The sequence below is a fragment of the Hyposmocoma kahamanoa genome, unplaced genomic scaffold (assembly GCF_003589595.1).
Source record: "Hyposmocoma kahamanoa isolate Upper Pololo Valley unplaced genomic scaffold, ASM358959v1 117, whole genome shotgun sequence".
In the NCBI taxonomy this organism is placed as follows: Eukaryota; Metazoa; Arthropoda; class Insecta; order Lepidoptera; family Cosmopterigidae; genus Hyposmocoma; species Hyposmocoma kahamanoa.
Window position 1 is genome coordinate 2,251,408 of NW_020653397.1, and position 17,607 is coordinate 2,269,014.

At 36.2% G+C, this 17,607-nt stretch overlaps 1 protein-coding gene across 1 annotated transcript in view; it reads left to right on the forward strand.

Moving 5' to 3' along the window:
- The window catches only part of LOC113239915 (tubulin polyglutamylase TTLL5), an 87,818-nt gene that overhangs the window by 48,846 nt on the left and 21,365 nt on the right, over positions 1-17,607 (forward strand). Inside the window, exons 4-7 of the mRNA XM_026477075.1 lie at positions 3,456-3,673; positions 11,403-11,616; positions 13,800-14,056; positions 17,035-17,313. Coding sequence (XP_026332860.1) covers positions 3,456-3,673; positions 11,403-11,616; positions 13,800-14,056; positions 17,035-17,313 — 968 coding nt within the window. The remainder of the gene's footprint in view (positions 1-3,455; positions 3,674-11,402; positions 11,617-13,799; positions 14,057-17,034; positions 17,314-17,607) is intronic.

The following is a 17,607-nucleotide window of genomic DNA, read 5'->3' on the forward strand; positions in this document are numbered from 1 at the left end:
ACTATGACGCGACTTTAACATTAAAGTAATATTGTTCTTGTGTCAAATTTAGTAATCTTAAAATAGTTACACGGACGCAATGGAAACAATATTATTTTCAGTTTTATTGTCTTAATATTGATTTGTAATGATTAAAAGTTAAGTTTACATATATCTCTTCAATATTTTGTTTATTTTTTATTTATTATTGCATAGGAAATAATTTCTCGTTAAATAAAAATACTCGATGTTTATTTCGTAAAATTATGACAGCGACATCTATGTATATATATACTCCTTGGCGACACTGACAGTTGACACTAAACTAAGGGTCGAAACACAAAACTGCGAGATTAGAGACTTAGAACGAGCTGGCAACGGTCAATCGTGCATCCCATTCGAACTTGTACTAAAATTAGTGAAAGATCGCTATTTGTCCCGCTCGCACCGTTCCTGCTGTATAAAAAACAGGTGAACTATCAACGCAGACAGTTCCCAGTTAGTACTGAACTAAAAAGAACGATGAACTATTAAAACCGTCCAAGACGAACTAGTTCATGTTGGTCAGTGTCGGGAATATATTCCTAATAGTTCGTAGTTCATGAAATACACAAGCCTAATACACGAAATCGTTTCGCAGCAATTCGCGTCGCGTCGCGTCGCAGTTTCGTATTTCGATCCTTATTCTGAATTCACAACGTAACCATCAAGACTTGGCTTGTTTTACTTATTTTTCTTCATGAAAATGCGGGAAAATAATTGAAAACAACGTAATTTTAATAGATTTTACTATATTACGTACTTTTATTTTTTTAACAGTTAGAATTCTCTGAATGTAAATACATTAAATACTTAAACATCATACTACGAAAAGACAATTCGGAACATTAAAAAAGAAAGAGATGGCATTATATAGTTCATGTAGCGTTATTTCTTTCGTATTTTTAGCAAGGAATAAACAATATTGGGAAATCATTGGTTCTTTCAATCACTTTAGCAATAATACATTACTTGGTTGACAGGTTTGTCATGGTACGAATGTAAGTAATACTATAATAAGCTTACTTTAAGCTTACATTGAAATAAGATTGTTTTTGGAAAGGTTATGGCAGGCCCCCTGAACCAATTTAGAAAAGTTAATTTCCCAAATGGGTAGGAAAAAATCTACGACGACGTAATAATATTTTGGGATATATAGATTTTAAGACTTTCGTGGTTATTCACTAAATGATTATCACTAATATCAGGTTTCTTACCACGGTATGACTTCTTAAAATAAAAAGAAGTCATACCGTGGTAAGAAACCTGATATTAGTGATAATCATTTATATTGGGATACTTTGTATGCCTCATCCATCATATACAAAAAAGGAATCATTTTACCCTTTAAAGCCTGTGCCCACGGCGTATTTCATACGCGCCGTAAACGCGTATACCTACGCGCCGCTGTCGCGCTGTAGTGAATCGATTCAAACGCGCGCAAACATCGCATCGCAAGCAAGAAGCTTATTATTACTGCACTGGAATTTACACTTAGAATTTCATGTAGTTGTTTCATTTCAAAAAACTAACTGAAATTAACGAACAAAACTAAAATTAAAACTATCTTTGTATGTACTCACGACTACAACGCGGTCTGTGGCGCGTACCTATACGCGCAGATAACGCGCGCCGTACCCCTTCATGTTCATTAGGTTCTTAACCAACTTCACTAGCTTAGCAGTTACCGGGTTAACCAGAAATTTTTAAATAAGTTTACTGACGACGGTTAGTCAGGAAAGAGACGATGTTTTGTATTAAAATGACAATTTTGACTGCAAGCTTGCGTGTTTATGACAACGAGGCAACAAACTTTGTTATTCAACGTTCCAGTTAACCCCTGCGTATCGGTAGGTCATAAAGAGTTTCTGAACTATCAACGTCTGCTATTTGGAAGCAATATTTCACTAAGCGGAAACTCAGACTATAAAAGCGAGGACATTGCAGCTAAAACAATTTTATATAAGCATTATTGGATACATAAATTTGAATGCCCTATTTATGTTGTTCTTTTCGACCTCGGGGGTCCAATCCTTTGCACTGTGGTTTAGTAGAGTTATTTTATGAAATCAAGTGAAGGGACGCACAAGTCGTGCACTCACACACAGATCTTATGGGGCACTGCCACTGCGCCTGTCACCCTAAGACGGAGTTGACGAATCTCATGTGACTGTAATTTCACCAGCACCTTCAAAGCCGGAACGCAGTTTTGGTTCTGATGTAGGAACCCCAGATTACCCCCGGAGTTAATTCGGTTGCTGTGGTACTGGTAGCATAGGGGATTCTCTAGTTTGAGACCAGGTAATTTGTGTGGTTGTCTGGCACATTACATAAAGAGTCGTTGCTACCTCCGCTTGAATTCAAACTTTTCCCGTACTAATATGGTTCGTTTTGGTTAGGTCTTATTGGTATTATTGGCTTTATTTCAGAATTAATTTTTTTTTACAAACGAGATTAAAATCATTTGAAAAATGTATGTCGCATGCTATGCGTATTGTATTTTTCAATTCAATTCAATTCAAAAAGTTTATTTCAGACATAGTCCATATCAGTGTTAGTTACAAAAAAAATTCTTACAACCTATGTTAGTACTAAATTTGCGAAATATTATAGTAACTTATAAATTAAACCCCTGGAACCCATGTGGACTGAGTTCCAGTGCTTCCACAATTCACTGACAGGGTTCTCCCAGATCAAACGAACTAGGCTATTGGAACTGCCACGCACGCGACGCATCAGGGAGGCAGTTCTCTTCCGAATAATCGCGCTGAAGCTATCAATACGCGCGTCCGCGAACATACCTGATGCGCTGCAAAATCGTGGCAGCCCCAATAGCATCCTAAGACCATTATTGTATTGGACACGCAGGGCATTGACCGTCGCTTTAGTGTCATCCTGCAGATTTTCTGTGACCCAGTGCCCTAGGTATTTAAACCTTGCTACTCTCTTGAGAGGCGCACCACACAAATAAATAGAAGGGATTGAAGCGATGGCTTTGTTACCGGCTTTAAACACTAAAAGCTCGCTACTATCACTAGCAGTGCCCACTTCAATGGATATAAAAAAATTGGTATATGCATTGACTTACAATTATATGGACGTCGGGTCCGCGCTAAAAAGTGTCCGAACTTATAGGGCGTTAAAATCGTATACAGAGCGTCATTCACGCTTTAGTCTTCGTTTGTTCGACTGACAGCGAAGCAAGCAAAATTAGACAGTACTGCGATGACATTACAATTTAAATTCAACGTTTTAGCTTTTTCATATTCCTTTACATGTCACTACGTTTAAATAGGTTGACTTGGGACATTTTTTTCGTGGTTTTTGTATTAGACCCGTCGTCCATTTATTTGTAAGTCAATGGGTACCTACATGTAAAGTACGTATATAGAAAAGTATGGTCTAAAATGTCATTCCAAATATTTCACCTTTTCCAGGTCTTAGAAAGCAGTCGTATGCCAGCCCGTATGCTCAAAATCAGTTACAAGCTAGTCAACACGGAGACCAAGCTCCTCCACCGGCTACTCCAAGCCCACGGTCTTCAGGAAGCCAGCAGTGACTCGAAAGACTTCAACCTGCTATGGTCCGGACTACATCCGAAACCTGATGTCTTGAGATCTTTGTCGCCTTATCAACGGGTTAACCATTTTCCAAGGTGAGTGTGTAAAGCTTGTTGTTACTTACGAATGCTCGTAATCTTCCAAAGTGGAGAAGAGAGGAGATATGCAATGAACAAAGCTCGTTATCCGATCGGAGGGGAGAAAATCAACGCGTTAAATCATATAATACTAAAAATAAAATCGAACGTAAAACATCAGTTAATTGCATATGATTCGTTTAACCACTTTTCACTGTAATTAGTTCGGAAATACAAAAGATGAATCAGGTTAAAACAATACACTTCCGGACACATAATTCGAACCACCACGCATTTTCAGCATTAAGTAAGATAAATTTAAGATAAATTTATTTAAGATAAGATAAGATAAATTTATTTCAACATAACTTAATCTAAATATAATTAAAAAAACTAAAACAAATGTAAGGGAAGCTAATATGCAATTGGTAAAAAAAAAAACCTTAATAATTATACTAATCATAAAGCTATACAATTAATTATTAGAAGCTTACCAGTATAGTTGCGATGCCTAAACTAAGTACATTATTACCTGTATCTTAAGCATCTTGTTTGTGCACAGATTCATTATATTAGTGCTTAAAAACAAAATAGCTATATTTAATTAAGGATAAAACAATTAGCTTTTACAATATAATTATGAAATAACTACTAGTAAACCTTCTGTTTCATCATAGTTTTTATTTTTAAGCCAGCGGCAGCGTTTGACGGTCTTTTTACATCCCATCTTATTCAAGGCGTGAAAATGCAACGTTGAATTTAATTTGTAGTAATGTACCAAGGAAGCAGAAGAATCTATGAGTCTACGAATCTAAGTGCCCTAAGCTTAAACAATGTTTGATTGATCAAAAACTATTATGCAAATTTGAAACTAGTATACTAAACGTCTTTTCCATAAGTCCTTGTTGGGAATTTGGATTTGCAAAACCGAGGGAAAACTTTTTCTTCAATGATAACACTATTTTTGTATACCAGCCCTTTACGACAAAAATGCGAGGTGGCCCTAATTGTGTATCCGGGAATATGTTTTAAGTGTCACGCGGCAAATTCACAGAGACAGGCCGCCATTATTCTATTTTCAAATATCTCACTCGCAAATGCCGTCTTATCAAATCGCGTTCGTTTTTAAGCTTTGGCCAGTGTTTCCAACTTTACTCCTTGTTTTCACATGGCAACCCTTCCAACAACCATCATTATCATAGGACCACGTCAGAACTACTAATTAAACTGAACAGACTCAAACTACAATAGAGCTAATCCTCTCTGACCTCATCCAGCTTGAGCTATGAAACAGACGTGACATTCGTAAATAAAGAAACCACGATCGAATTAGTTAATGTATTCGTGCATGGCTTAGAAAGCGTCTCTAACAATTAGAAAGCAACACGTGCTAATATTAGCTAAGATTTTTTCCTTCGTAACGAATTCTGTTACATTACGTTTTGAAGTGATTACTGGCACTGACATATATTTTAATTATAATAGGCTGTTGATTTTTCCCTAATAAATAAAAATAAGTGCGGAAACGTAACGCTCGGTACCTTTTGCGCTCTTATCGCACACAGGTAAAGCTTTTTCTGACCGGCTTATGCTGTTGCTTATAAGTGTGATGACAGCCTTAATAAGCGATTTATTATTCATCAATCAGCCATACGACGCCCACTGCTGTTCATAGGCCTCCCTCAACGATCTCCACGACGATTTCCGCCCTAACGGCCATCAATTCTCCTGGCTATGTGCCCCGCCCACTGCCACTTCAGCTGAGCGATTCTTCGAGCTATGTTGTTTACCTTAATTCTCCTACGGATTTCCTCATTTCTGATTCTATCACGTAGGGAAATACCGAGTATCGCTCTCTCCATTGCCCGCTGAGTGACCTTGAGCCTTCTTATGAGGTCCATATCGATTTATTATTAAATTACATAAAACCGTGACGATCTTAAGTTATTGCATCTTCGATGCTTTAAACCATAGTTAACCAAAGTGGACCCTACCGACCCTCAGTGGGCGCTGGAAAGTCCTAAGCGGTAAAAGCATCAGAAGCAATTGGTGGCGTTAAAAAAAAACCTGATTATTTATATAAACTACACTAAAAATATATAATTTTTTTCCTTGTGATTTTTTTGTGTTAAGTTAATATAAAAAATGTCTTTTTTTTTAAATTATTTTTCATAGTGGTGGGCATTGAAATTTTTTTATCTTATCTAAGTGGGCGACGAACCAAATACTTTGGGAACCTATGCTTTAAACACATCTCCTCTTTTCTACGCTTTGTGACTACGCTTTAGACCCGGTGTCCTGGAAACCTTCAGCGGCCGCCTTCTTTGGCACGGTCTACTACACAACAAATTAATTCTTCTTCTTTCAATAAGGTAAACTATCTTTCAAAGTACAGAAACGGCAGTTTGAAATCAGGTAATGTTCCGACATAGAGATCAGCTGGTAAAGCGGTGTACTGGGCGTCTCGAGTTTGGATCCAATTTAGATGTTCGAGCAGTTGAAGAGATCAAAAATTGGTCAACAGCAACTTTAAAGACGTAAGTACAGTACGTAGCTCCGGCAAATAAGTCTTCAAGAATCTTTTGTCGAAAATCGAGACGACCCAGGAGTTCTTCCGTCACTAGAAACCTTCACTTGCTGTCAGTATTACTGTTTAAAATATCACTTGCTTTTTTATACTACGAAAGTTGATTAGCAATAATCTCAGTACAGAGTACTAAAAAAACGACCTCAAAAGTACGCAGAATTAATCTATTTGCCAAGTTTTATTGAAATATCCCCTAGTTCACCACTACACAGGACTTGACATAAAAATAATAAAAATCGGTTCTCACTACTCAAAGTATATTGAGAAAGTAAAACGCCTTGAATTGGAGAATAGCAAAACCAACCATTAAAATAATTGCTCCTTAAGTAAAATTTAGGCGCTATTTATAAAAATGACTGTTCATGCGTGATCAGCCACCCTTCGAGGTGGATGATTTTCTTCAAAATGAAATGAGACCACTATGGAGGTACCCTCTTTCCAACAAAAAAAGAATCATGAAAGTCGGTTCACAAATGCCGGAGTTATCGCGTAACATACATACAAAGAAAAACATACAGTCGAATTGAGAACCTCCTCCTTTTTTGAAGTCGGTTAAGTTCATTTTTAACACGTTATTTTTATAAATTTATTTTGATACCGACAGTCATTACAAAATTAATACAAAAGAAATAAATTTTGACAACAAGTACCAAATATTACACTTAAGTAGTAATAACAATAATATAAATCTTTATTATCTCTTTACCAAGGTTATATAGTAAAAAAATTATGTACATGAAATGCCTAAATATTTAGATAAGAGGCTGGAGTCCACACTAGGAATTAACCTGTGTGACGGTCGACGGATGTCCAGGCTCTCACCCATCCGGATAATTACGATGTTTGGAAAGGCAGCATTACAACATAAATACGTGACAAATGTCACTTTCAATATTACGGTTTTACAAGATTGTGATTGTAAACAGAAAATTAATATCAAGTACAACGAAGTGAAATAAAATACAAATAATATAAAAGGTAAAAGTAAAGTATGAGACGAAATGGAGGTATATATATATATGTATGTATATATATGTATGCGTTTGTGTTAGTAGGTAAAAATCAGCCACAACATAAAACATGAGATCGAAGTAATATCACATAGTGAGGAGTACTGTAAGTGTCTGAAGTGGAAGGACAGAAGAACACAAGTATTATTTTTAGTTTATTCAGTTCGAAAACTTTCTGTGGGGCACACTGTGTGTTTCCTTCTTTTGGTATGGTAATTAGGATTCAAAGAAAATTGGGAGTGCTTAACAATTTGCGGACCGTTAATACTTTACAGAGGTTATACAGCTCACTTGTTGGATATAAACGTGGAACGAAGTAACTCACTTTTAGTGTTAGCCTGTGAGCTCTTTCAAGTGGCAGTAAAGCTGATGTGGGCGCTCCACCCCAAATTACAATACAATATGTTAATATTGACTGCCAGAGTGTCATTGAGATATCACTCACATGTCGTAAGTTTTTAAATATATATGTTAGCTTGCGGACTCTGTTTGTTAGATCCTCAATATGTTGATGAAAACTAAGTATGTCAGCAATGATTATACCCAGATACTTGATTGATGAGGTTCTTGTGAGAGCAGGACATGTACAAGGAAGCGGTGATTGATTGCAAGAATGGGAAATGATGCTAACTTGCTCATGTTCTATTAAAGAATATTTTTTGGTCATAAATGTAAGAAATTTTGTTTTGTTGGCTTTCAGTATAAGTTTGTTGTTCCTTAACCAGGTAGATACTTTATCAAAGCCCTTTTGTGTTTCACTATACACCTCTTTCCAGGAGGATATAATCGTGCTCTCACACAAATCCAGTTCACAGAGGTCATTCATGTAGGTTAGGAAGAGGGTAGGCCCCATGACACTCCCCTGCGGAACTCCATGATGAATAGGAAGATCGTTACTGACATACTGTCAATCTTAACTCGCTGATATCTGTTGCTCAGGTAGGTCCTAAACAATTCCAGCTGCAATCCCCTAACTCCTAGCAGTTCTAGCTTTTGTAGCAAGACTGGAACAGAGACCTTGTCAAATGCCTTTACCAGGTCTAGGAAGATCACGATCACTTTTTTTTTAGCATCGAGATTAGTAACAATGTAATTTGTTAATTCATGAAATGCTTGGTTAGTTGTGTGTCCAGATCTAAACCCATGTTGGAATTGTGATAGCAAGTTGTTGTTCTCTAAATAGTTGGTAAGTTGCTTGTTAATAACTTTTTCTAAAATTTTCGAGACAATAGGCAGAGTAGAAATGGGTCTATAGTTATTTACACAGTCTCTGTCACCACTCTTATGAATTCGAAGGACCTCTGCCAACCTTAGGACATCCGGAAAGGTCCCTGTGGGTGTGGCAAGATTACAAATGTGAGTGATAGACCCCGTCAGTATATCCCTATGTGTTTTCAGGATTTTTCCCGAGATGTTGTCTCTGCCACCTGAACAGTCAGATTTAAGGTTGAGTATAATTGACTCAACTTCATCACAATCTGTATTAAGCAACACTAATAATTTAGGATTGGATTTCAGTGGGGGATCCATATTGTGTGTTAGTGGGGATTTTGGAAAATTGTCCAACGTGTCTTTGCCAATATTGACGAAAAAATTGTTTACTTTATTTATTGAATTCATAGGGTCCGAGGAGATTAGCTCAGTCGCATACGATTTGCTTTTATTGATTTTATTTTATTTAGCTTTTATTGCAGTGGTAATGGCACGCCATAAATCTTTGTTCGATTTTTTCGCAGCACTGGAGATTTCAGTTTTATAGTACTGTCTCTTGAGTTTTAAAAGTAATACATTACAGAAGTTTCTATATCTCTTGTATGTTACTTTTAATACAATATTGTTTGGATTTCTCTTGACTTTTTTATGCATATTATCGTGGTTTCTCATGCATCTGAGTATACCTGGTGTGATCCACGGCTTGTTAATTTTTTTGCGATTTGAAATTTTGATACATATGGTATTAAATTAAATGATATTGCTAAGGGTGTTTACCAAGTAAGATGCAGTCAAATTGGCGTCAGTCATAGAGTAGATGGAATTTAGATCACTGGATTTCAGAGCATTTCTCTAGTTTTCCATAGTTAATTTTTGTTATTGTCTTACTAGATTGAGTGAATACGTGAGCATGAGTTACCAGAACTAAAAAGGTAGAATAGTGGTCGGTTACAGTGTTTTCCGACACGTAACAAAATGCTTGCTGTTTGGTTTTAACTATTACATGGTCTAGGCATGTTTTATTATGCGTGGGAAATTTGTGGGCTGGCAACATATCATGCAAACACAATATGTCTAAATATTTGTTGCAATTTATTCGTGATCATAGTTTCAATGATGTCAATGTTGATGTCTCCCATTAAGATAATATTTTTTATGTTTGAATTGATACTCAGATATTGGTCAAGTGATTCTATAATATTCGAAGGATCAAGTGTGCCCCAAGGCCTATATATTGCTAATATTAGTATATCTATATTTATTCTTATGTCAAGGCAGTTACAATCGGAAACAACGGGTTCTTCAACTTTTGCATTTATTTCCTTATTGACATAGATTACAACTCCCTCATTTTGAGTGCGATTTTGGCAGTCAAGTAGTGTTTATAGTTTTTTATATTGGTAATATTATCTGTTTTGGGTAGCCAACACTCGGATAACATAAGGATGTCCCAAATAACATTTGTCCTTTGTAATAACGTAAGGTAGATGTCTAGGTTAGCAGTCACACTTCTTATATTTAGATTTGTTATATTAAGATTAGTTGTACCTTTCTTTTTTTCAAAGGGAAAATTATTAATATTAGTTTTAATGTATGTGTAGTATGTGTGTTTGAGTGGAGATGATAGTAATAATAGAAACATAAGATTTTATCTTAAAGATAAAAAATCAGAACACATTTTTCAACCAAAAGCCGTTAGTTAAAATGCTTGAACAAATTTGTACATAAAACTAAATAAAAATAATTCCATATCGCAAAATATATTATAACTATAGTATATAAAGTATAAAGATAATGAACGTTAAAATAATTAATATAAACATGTGTTTCTCGAATAGTTCTTGCATCAACTTTCTCATAATTTTTTTCTTTGAGTTTGAGGTTCTTCTGAACAATTCACTTTGTATTTTATTTTTCCCATAAAAACATAAATATCCTTGTAGTTAGTTTTTGTATTGACTAATAATACTGACGGTAAGTGGTAGTAGGCGGCCGAATCTCCTGCGCTTGTTGCTGCAAGCGCATGGGCTACAAGAAGCCGGTCCCGATCAGGACGAATTCTGGGGCCTCTACTGGGCGGACTGCATGATACCATTCGACGTTCTACACAACCTGAATCCTAACCAGAGGGTCAATCACTTTCCTAGGTAATTCCTTTTCTATTACTGTAATTTACATTTTGACGTGAATATTGAATCACAGCAGTCCAAGGTGCCCACGTAAACGTCACCAGACTAATCAACGCAAAATCGTCAGAAAAACTATGACTCTCGGTTCAGTGTTGCCATTTAAACAATTGTTACTAATCTGCCTTTTTTTTCTACATAGTTGTTTCATTTTCTAGCCAACTTTTACTGGTAGTAAATAAAAATTTTATTCTTACTTGCGGCTCGAAAAGCAGTTAGATGATTTTTCTTTGAATATTATGTTTTTACTTCGCTTTTAATTTTAAATTTTTTGCGATTGGATCGTTTTACTACACGGTGCCTATTGCGATGGGGTCAACGAGCCTTCATTCTGCCACTGATGCTGGCTTCGCTGGCGATTAAGTTGGCGATCCAAAGAAAATACATTTATTAACCTATATTTTTAGTCAGGCTATTTTGCCTGATTTATTTGTCGTGACACATTCTGGTTAGATATTTATTACCTAAAACCGTTTTCATGACCAAATTGCGAAAGCGACACTAGATCCTAAAGTAATGTACATTTTTTGGCAAAATATAGATATCACTGTTTACAAATCATTATTATATTCATAATAAAAAGCTTTATTTCAAAAATAGTGTTGAAGAAAAATTATGGTGAATTTTTTTTTCAAAATTTCTGCTGTTTTTTGGCTCTCCTGTTACGTTTGTATCGTGTCGCTAATCCCAATTTGACTTTCAAGCATTATATGTTAAATTTTGCCTAAAATTATTAATTTTATTCTCACCAGATCTTACGAACTAACACGCAAAGACAAGTTATTCAAAAACATAGAGAAGATGCAGTACTTCCGAGGTTTGAAACACTTCGACTTCATCCCGACCACGTTCCTTATGCCTGCGGAGTTCAAGGAGCTTTGTACCACTCACTACAGAACTAAAGGGCCTTGGATCGTCAAGCCAGCGGCTTCGAGTCGCGGAAGGGGCATCTACATTGTTAATACTGTAAGTGGAACATAAGTGCAGAGCAAATTGGACATTTAAGATTTATATTCTACTCTGTGCCACTTATTATTGATACAAAAATCAAATAACACAGAGATTCCTTCGGTCTGACTGAATTCGAACCACGGTCTGTTGCCACACCGGGGTCACGGCTCTTACCAACTAAACTACAAATTGAGTTAACAGACCTTATGATTTCTCTATTGTGTTCTTGTACAGATCAACATAACTTATAATATTTTTTTAGGGTGCGTACAGATCTGACTTGAATGATCGCGAATAGGCGCGTTCGCGGCGCATTGCGAGACCTTTACGCACACTTACAGTAAACTTTTAATGATTGTGACATCAGCACCGTTATCCATTAATTGCTACAAACAACTGATGAGAATTGTTGATGCTTTTCAATAATAAACATCTAAAGAAAAAAAAATATGTTTAGTTTATGTAATACAATTCAAACCAATAAAACGTTTCATACAAAAAAATGCTACATGCGTTATACACAAAAAATAATATTGTAGGTATTTTAAATCTAATAAATTTAGGAGCTGTGGTGAGGGGGTCGTCTCCCGCGCCCCGCAATCCGCGCGCTATTATGAATATGTATGAAATAAGAACAGGCGGAGAAAACTTGACAAGATCCGACATAGACAAGCGCCGGATGGCGACTGACGGGGCAGCGTATGGCGCGGCGTGCCGTTAAACCGCTGGGCAATTTGCAAATTTTGGCATAAACATAAATAACTAATAGGGTCTTCAGTTCAAAACCAAAATTTAGCAGGTTCTCTGAAGTACTGAAAGAGAAATATCTCCGTATAAAAATTATGTATAAAGTTCATTGACTTACAATTATATGGACGTCGGGTCCGCGCTAAAAAGTGTCCGAACTTATAGGGCGTTAAAATCGTATACAGAGCGTCATTCACGCTTTAGTCTTCGTTTGTTCGACTGACAGCGAAGCAAGCAAAATTAAACAGTACTGCGATGACATTACAATTTAAATTCAACGTTTTAGCTTTTTCATATTCCTTTAAATATCACTACGTTTAAATAGGTTGACTTGGGACATTTTTTTTCGTGGTTTTTGTGTTAGACCCGTCGTCCATTTATTTCTAAGTCAATGATAAAGTTAGATATTTTATTCTTAAATTAATACACTTTTATTTTAACCTGTTTTCAGGTTTTTAAATGATCCAGTAAAGCACACCCCATCGTATAACAAATGAGCACATTCTTTATGATAATACATGACAATAACAAATAAACAAAAGAATGTATGACTCTAGTGCGGTATCGTACCGATTTAGCAAAAAAAGAAATTTATAAGCAACATAACTTTATTAACTGGAATAAATATGCCACGGAGAGGTTTATCACACATTGCGTGTGATACACTGCCATGCTACGGCCACTGATCGATACATCATCTTACACACCAAAACGTTCCCTTACAAAACTGTGCCTCTACCATGAGATTACAGGTACAGTTATCGCTAGCGACCGCATAAAATGTTTGTATACAAAATGTTGTTTCTTCTTGTGACCGCTGGGGGCGTTGTATAATTTGCCATGCAAAATTGTGAAGCAATTAACGCGGTCGCTAGCGACATCTGTCACAGTCAACTCGCAGTAAAGGCGCTGTTTTGTCTTTAAAAAGTGTTATTATTATTAATAAATAGTCATTTAACCCGTCACGAATTCTAGAGACACACGATGTCCCTAACGATTTTGGTTTTTTTTTTATAATACCAAGTGAAGGGACGAATAGGTCGTGCGCCTGATGGTAAGCTACACGTCTGTCCATAACAGTTGCAGTGTCGCTCAGAGCTTTAAATCACAAAAATCTTGTGGGCGCCGCCGAGGCGTTCACGATTTTGTTGATTTAAAGTCGGTCGGTCCGAATGTCAAATACGTTTTATCTTCTTTCGCGACAAAACGAGCAAATCGTCTATGGGGCACTGCCATTGCGCGTGTCACTCTGTGACATAAATTGACAAATCCAATGTGCCTGTAATTTCACTAGCACACTTACTGCATTACTGCTTGGCGGTAGAAATAGGTAAGCTACGCGTTGGAGACACCGAGTGGCACTAGCACGCTACAGTACCAAAACAGTTAGGGACATCGTATGTCTTTATGTCGCGTGACGGGTTAAAAAAGAAAATCATATTATCTTCCAGCCGGAACAAATACCTAAAGGCGAGAACGTGGTTGTAGCTAAATACATAGACAGGCCTCTCTTGATAGGCGGTCACAAATGCGACCTCCGCCTGTATGTATGCGTCACCTCCATCGATCCTCTCCTCATATACCTCTACGAGGAGGGACTGGTCCGTTTCGCCACAGTCAAGTACGATAAGACAAACAAGAATTTGTGGAACCCCTGCATGCATTTGTGCAACTACAGCATTAACAAATATCACACGGATTATGTCAAGTAAGTAGATATTGGCGTCGATTATTCGAATTCCAATCGCGACAGCGTACAGGACAGCGTAGTCGGGTATTTAGTACCTACTCGTACACCAGATGTCGCGACATGTACCAAATAGCTATTTCTGTAACTAGTTTGTTTTACATTAACTTAAGCTACTCTCATTTCTAGTGATAACTAACAAATCAACTAGATGGCGCTTATTGCATAGATTTTTATGGATAGCGCTGGCTATTCTTTTGTTTAGGATTAGCGCCATCTACCCATATTAGGAAGTGTTAATTTATAAATTAGTTGCAATACCATATATTCACATGCATATTTGTCAAAGTTCAGACGTTAGCTAATGATGAATATTGGAATAATATAAGGAGAAAAAACTGACTTCTTCTGTTTCATATTAAAAAGGAATTCATTAACATCAACGACCATTTACATAATATAAACTACTTCCAGGCTATAGATCAGCGCTATCTAGACATAAGACGGAATTTTGACCGCTTTCAGAGTTACGATCTGTAGTATGTAGATTACAAGTCCTCTTTAATCATGATTCTTATTAAACTAAATTTGAAATTAGTCCATCTTTCTCATCGAGTATATAACCAGAAATAGAGACGAAATAAGGGTGATCCATCTCTGGTAACTCATCAGGTAAATGGGCCTTATATTACTTTCAAATATCAACTCTCGTTTGCACCGAAATCACAAGCTGAAATAGTACAGCGCCAACAACCGACCTGTGTATATATCTCCGTATATTCCAAAAATATCCTGTATTTATTGTAATAAAGATAATAGCTCTAACTATGAGGAGCTGTTCCATTCGATGGTGTGGGAAAAACAGCAAAACATCTAATTACAAAAAAAAGGAATCACATTTCATCGGTAATTAAATATGTAATTTTTCAATATTCGTCCATTATAGCGAAACTTAAGTTAAACTGGTCGATTTGAAGTGAAACAATTGACGACACCCGTCAATTGTTTCTAATTCGGGCTGGCCAATCGGAGCGCAGTTGTCACCGTAATGATTTGGCAGAACAGTTTTCAAACAAATTAATGACATTTCGTCTCTATTTCTGGTTATATGCTCGATAATCTGCCTCTCTCGCTATCCCTAACATAAGGCAGAAGATTTAATTTTCATAATTATTATTTTATTGGCAATAAGTTTGTTTCACAGACAAATATATTAATTATATTTAAAAAAAAAAAACAAATTTATTGTAAACGAAGTATTAAACACAATTGATTATGATTTAATTAATAAAGTATTAAATTAATTACCAGACATTGTAAAATAATACACGGTAAACAATTTAAAATAAAATTGCACTATTGACGATTTTTTTCTTGCCATTTATTCTTCTACTTGTAGTTTATATCGTCATAAGATATTTTCCTGTGACCTTATTAACAAACAACTAAACAGCAAAAAAACTTGTTTTTATTATAGTATAGCACACTATACTCTTAATTTTATAAATGTGTATAAAACTCCTTTGAAAATCACCGGTGACTGGCTGTTTCTATATCCGTGTTAATTTTAATTACAGAACGTCGAGATATTGAAATAAATGACACTATTAACGCAAAAGTAATGTAACCCACTTTTTTTACAATATTACTATAAGTTCATAATTATTTTATATTTTAACTGCATCCGCAGCCGCACGGTTGCCATGCTGATTTGTCACGCAGAGGTCCCGATTTCGATTCCCGGGCCAGGAGAAATATTTGTATGGCCTACATTTCTTTCTCTCGTGAGTTTGGGTGTAATTTGTGGTTGTGTATGTGTGTGCCGCGACACAGGGTGTCCCTAGTGCGGGGTTATGAGTGAATAATCTCAGGAAAGAGTATTAAAAAGCCAACCTCAAAAGTTCGTGAAATTACATCTATTTGCTAAGTTTTCTTGAAATTGGTTACCGGAAAGTACGCGAAACCGGATTTATACCCTAGCTTGCTACCCTTAGAGGTGGAATATTGTCTTCAAATTTAAATGGGACCAATACTGAGGTACCCTCTTCCCAACAAAAAAAGAATCATCAAAATCGATTCACGTTCTTTGAGAACCTGCTCCTTTTTTTGAAGTCGTTCAAAAAAGTAAAGGATGCTGTTTTCATACATAAAAAATTAATAATAAGTAAATATTTTTTTTATACAAAAAAATTTAGCATCCAAATATAAAATAATTATCTATTTTGAAATAATATTGTAGAAAAAATAAATTAAATGTGCGTTACACCACTTTTGCGCAGGTAGCCTCAATATAAATGCATCTTATCGATACTTTTACTCGATACAGTATCGGTCGTAAGTATCGATACTTACTCGTATCGACTACTTGTATACATACTGAGAACTAAATTAATTTCTTGTCATTGGGTTCAACACGGACCGCTGAAAAAAAGGCCGCTTCCACCACTTGACATTGGCATACCGACTACTTTCATAAATTTCACCGAGTCCTACTTTATACTTGGTTTTAAAGTATCACTTGGTATCGGAAGGAAAGTATCGATTATACAATACGAGTACTTTTGACCGATACGTACTTAATACTTCATTAAAAAGTATTGATACCAAAAGTACTTGGTATCGGAAGGAAGGTATCGAGTAAGTACTTGTATTTACTCTTATCGTTACAATCGTACTAATTGGAACTGGTGTTGGAAGACCATTACCTACCGGACCTAGGACACTTATTGTTATGAGTAAAGGGTGTCGTGCTGGATAGGTTTTATCATGATTCCTCTATCAAATAAATCAATAAATCCCATCAATAAACACCGAACGCGGCCTTTCTCTTCTGAATATATTTTATATTAAATACTTTTTATCTTGCGAATTTAATTCCTCACTCAAATGCCGCATAATGATTGAAGACAAATTGAAGAACGTTTGGCTTGCTGGTGCTATTTCAATAAGATCTTAAGTGAAGGTCAAATCGAGTAAAACGTGTACTTGAAATGTCACAGATGCGACGACCCTAACGCTGGCAACATAGGTCATAAATGGACCCTCTCGGCTCTGCTGCGGCACTTGCGCAAGCAAGGTCGCAACACTACCGCGCTGATGGCGGCCGTCGAGGACCTCGTCGTTAAGTCCATCCTGTCCTCAGCGCAAACCATCACTGCAGCCGCTAGGGTCTTTGTGCCCAACTTCTTCAACTGTTTTGGTAAGAATAACAATGCTACATCGATAACTACTGCCATGAAAAGACTCTTCATACTTACTCATATAACTATGTCCACATAGTTCGTTTCAATCCAACACGTTTAGGCTGATGGTTTAGCTAAAGCCTCAATAAAAAAAAATATACAGAAAAAGTAAAAAACAGGTCGCTGACCTGACCATAGACAGTTTAGTGATGGCCAGTTGTACTGCCAACTACAAATCGGTTAATTGAATTAACGGATTTCTTTAATTGAATGTTCTTTTTGCGATTTCGCTGCTGATTACTAACAAAAAATATGTGATTCGGTACTAAGTGATGATGAAAATATTCATACATGGTATAAGTACATGGTGTATTTATACTACTAGTGGTT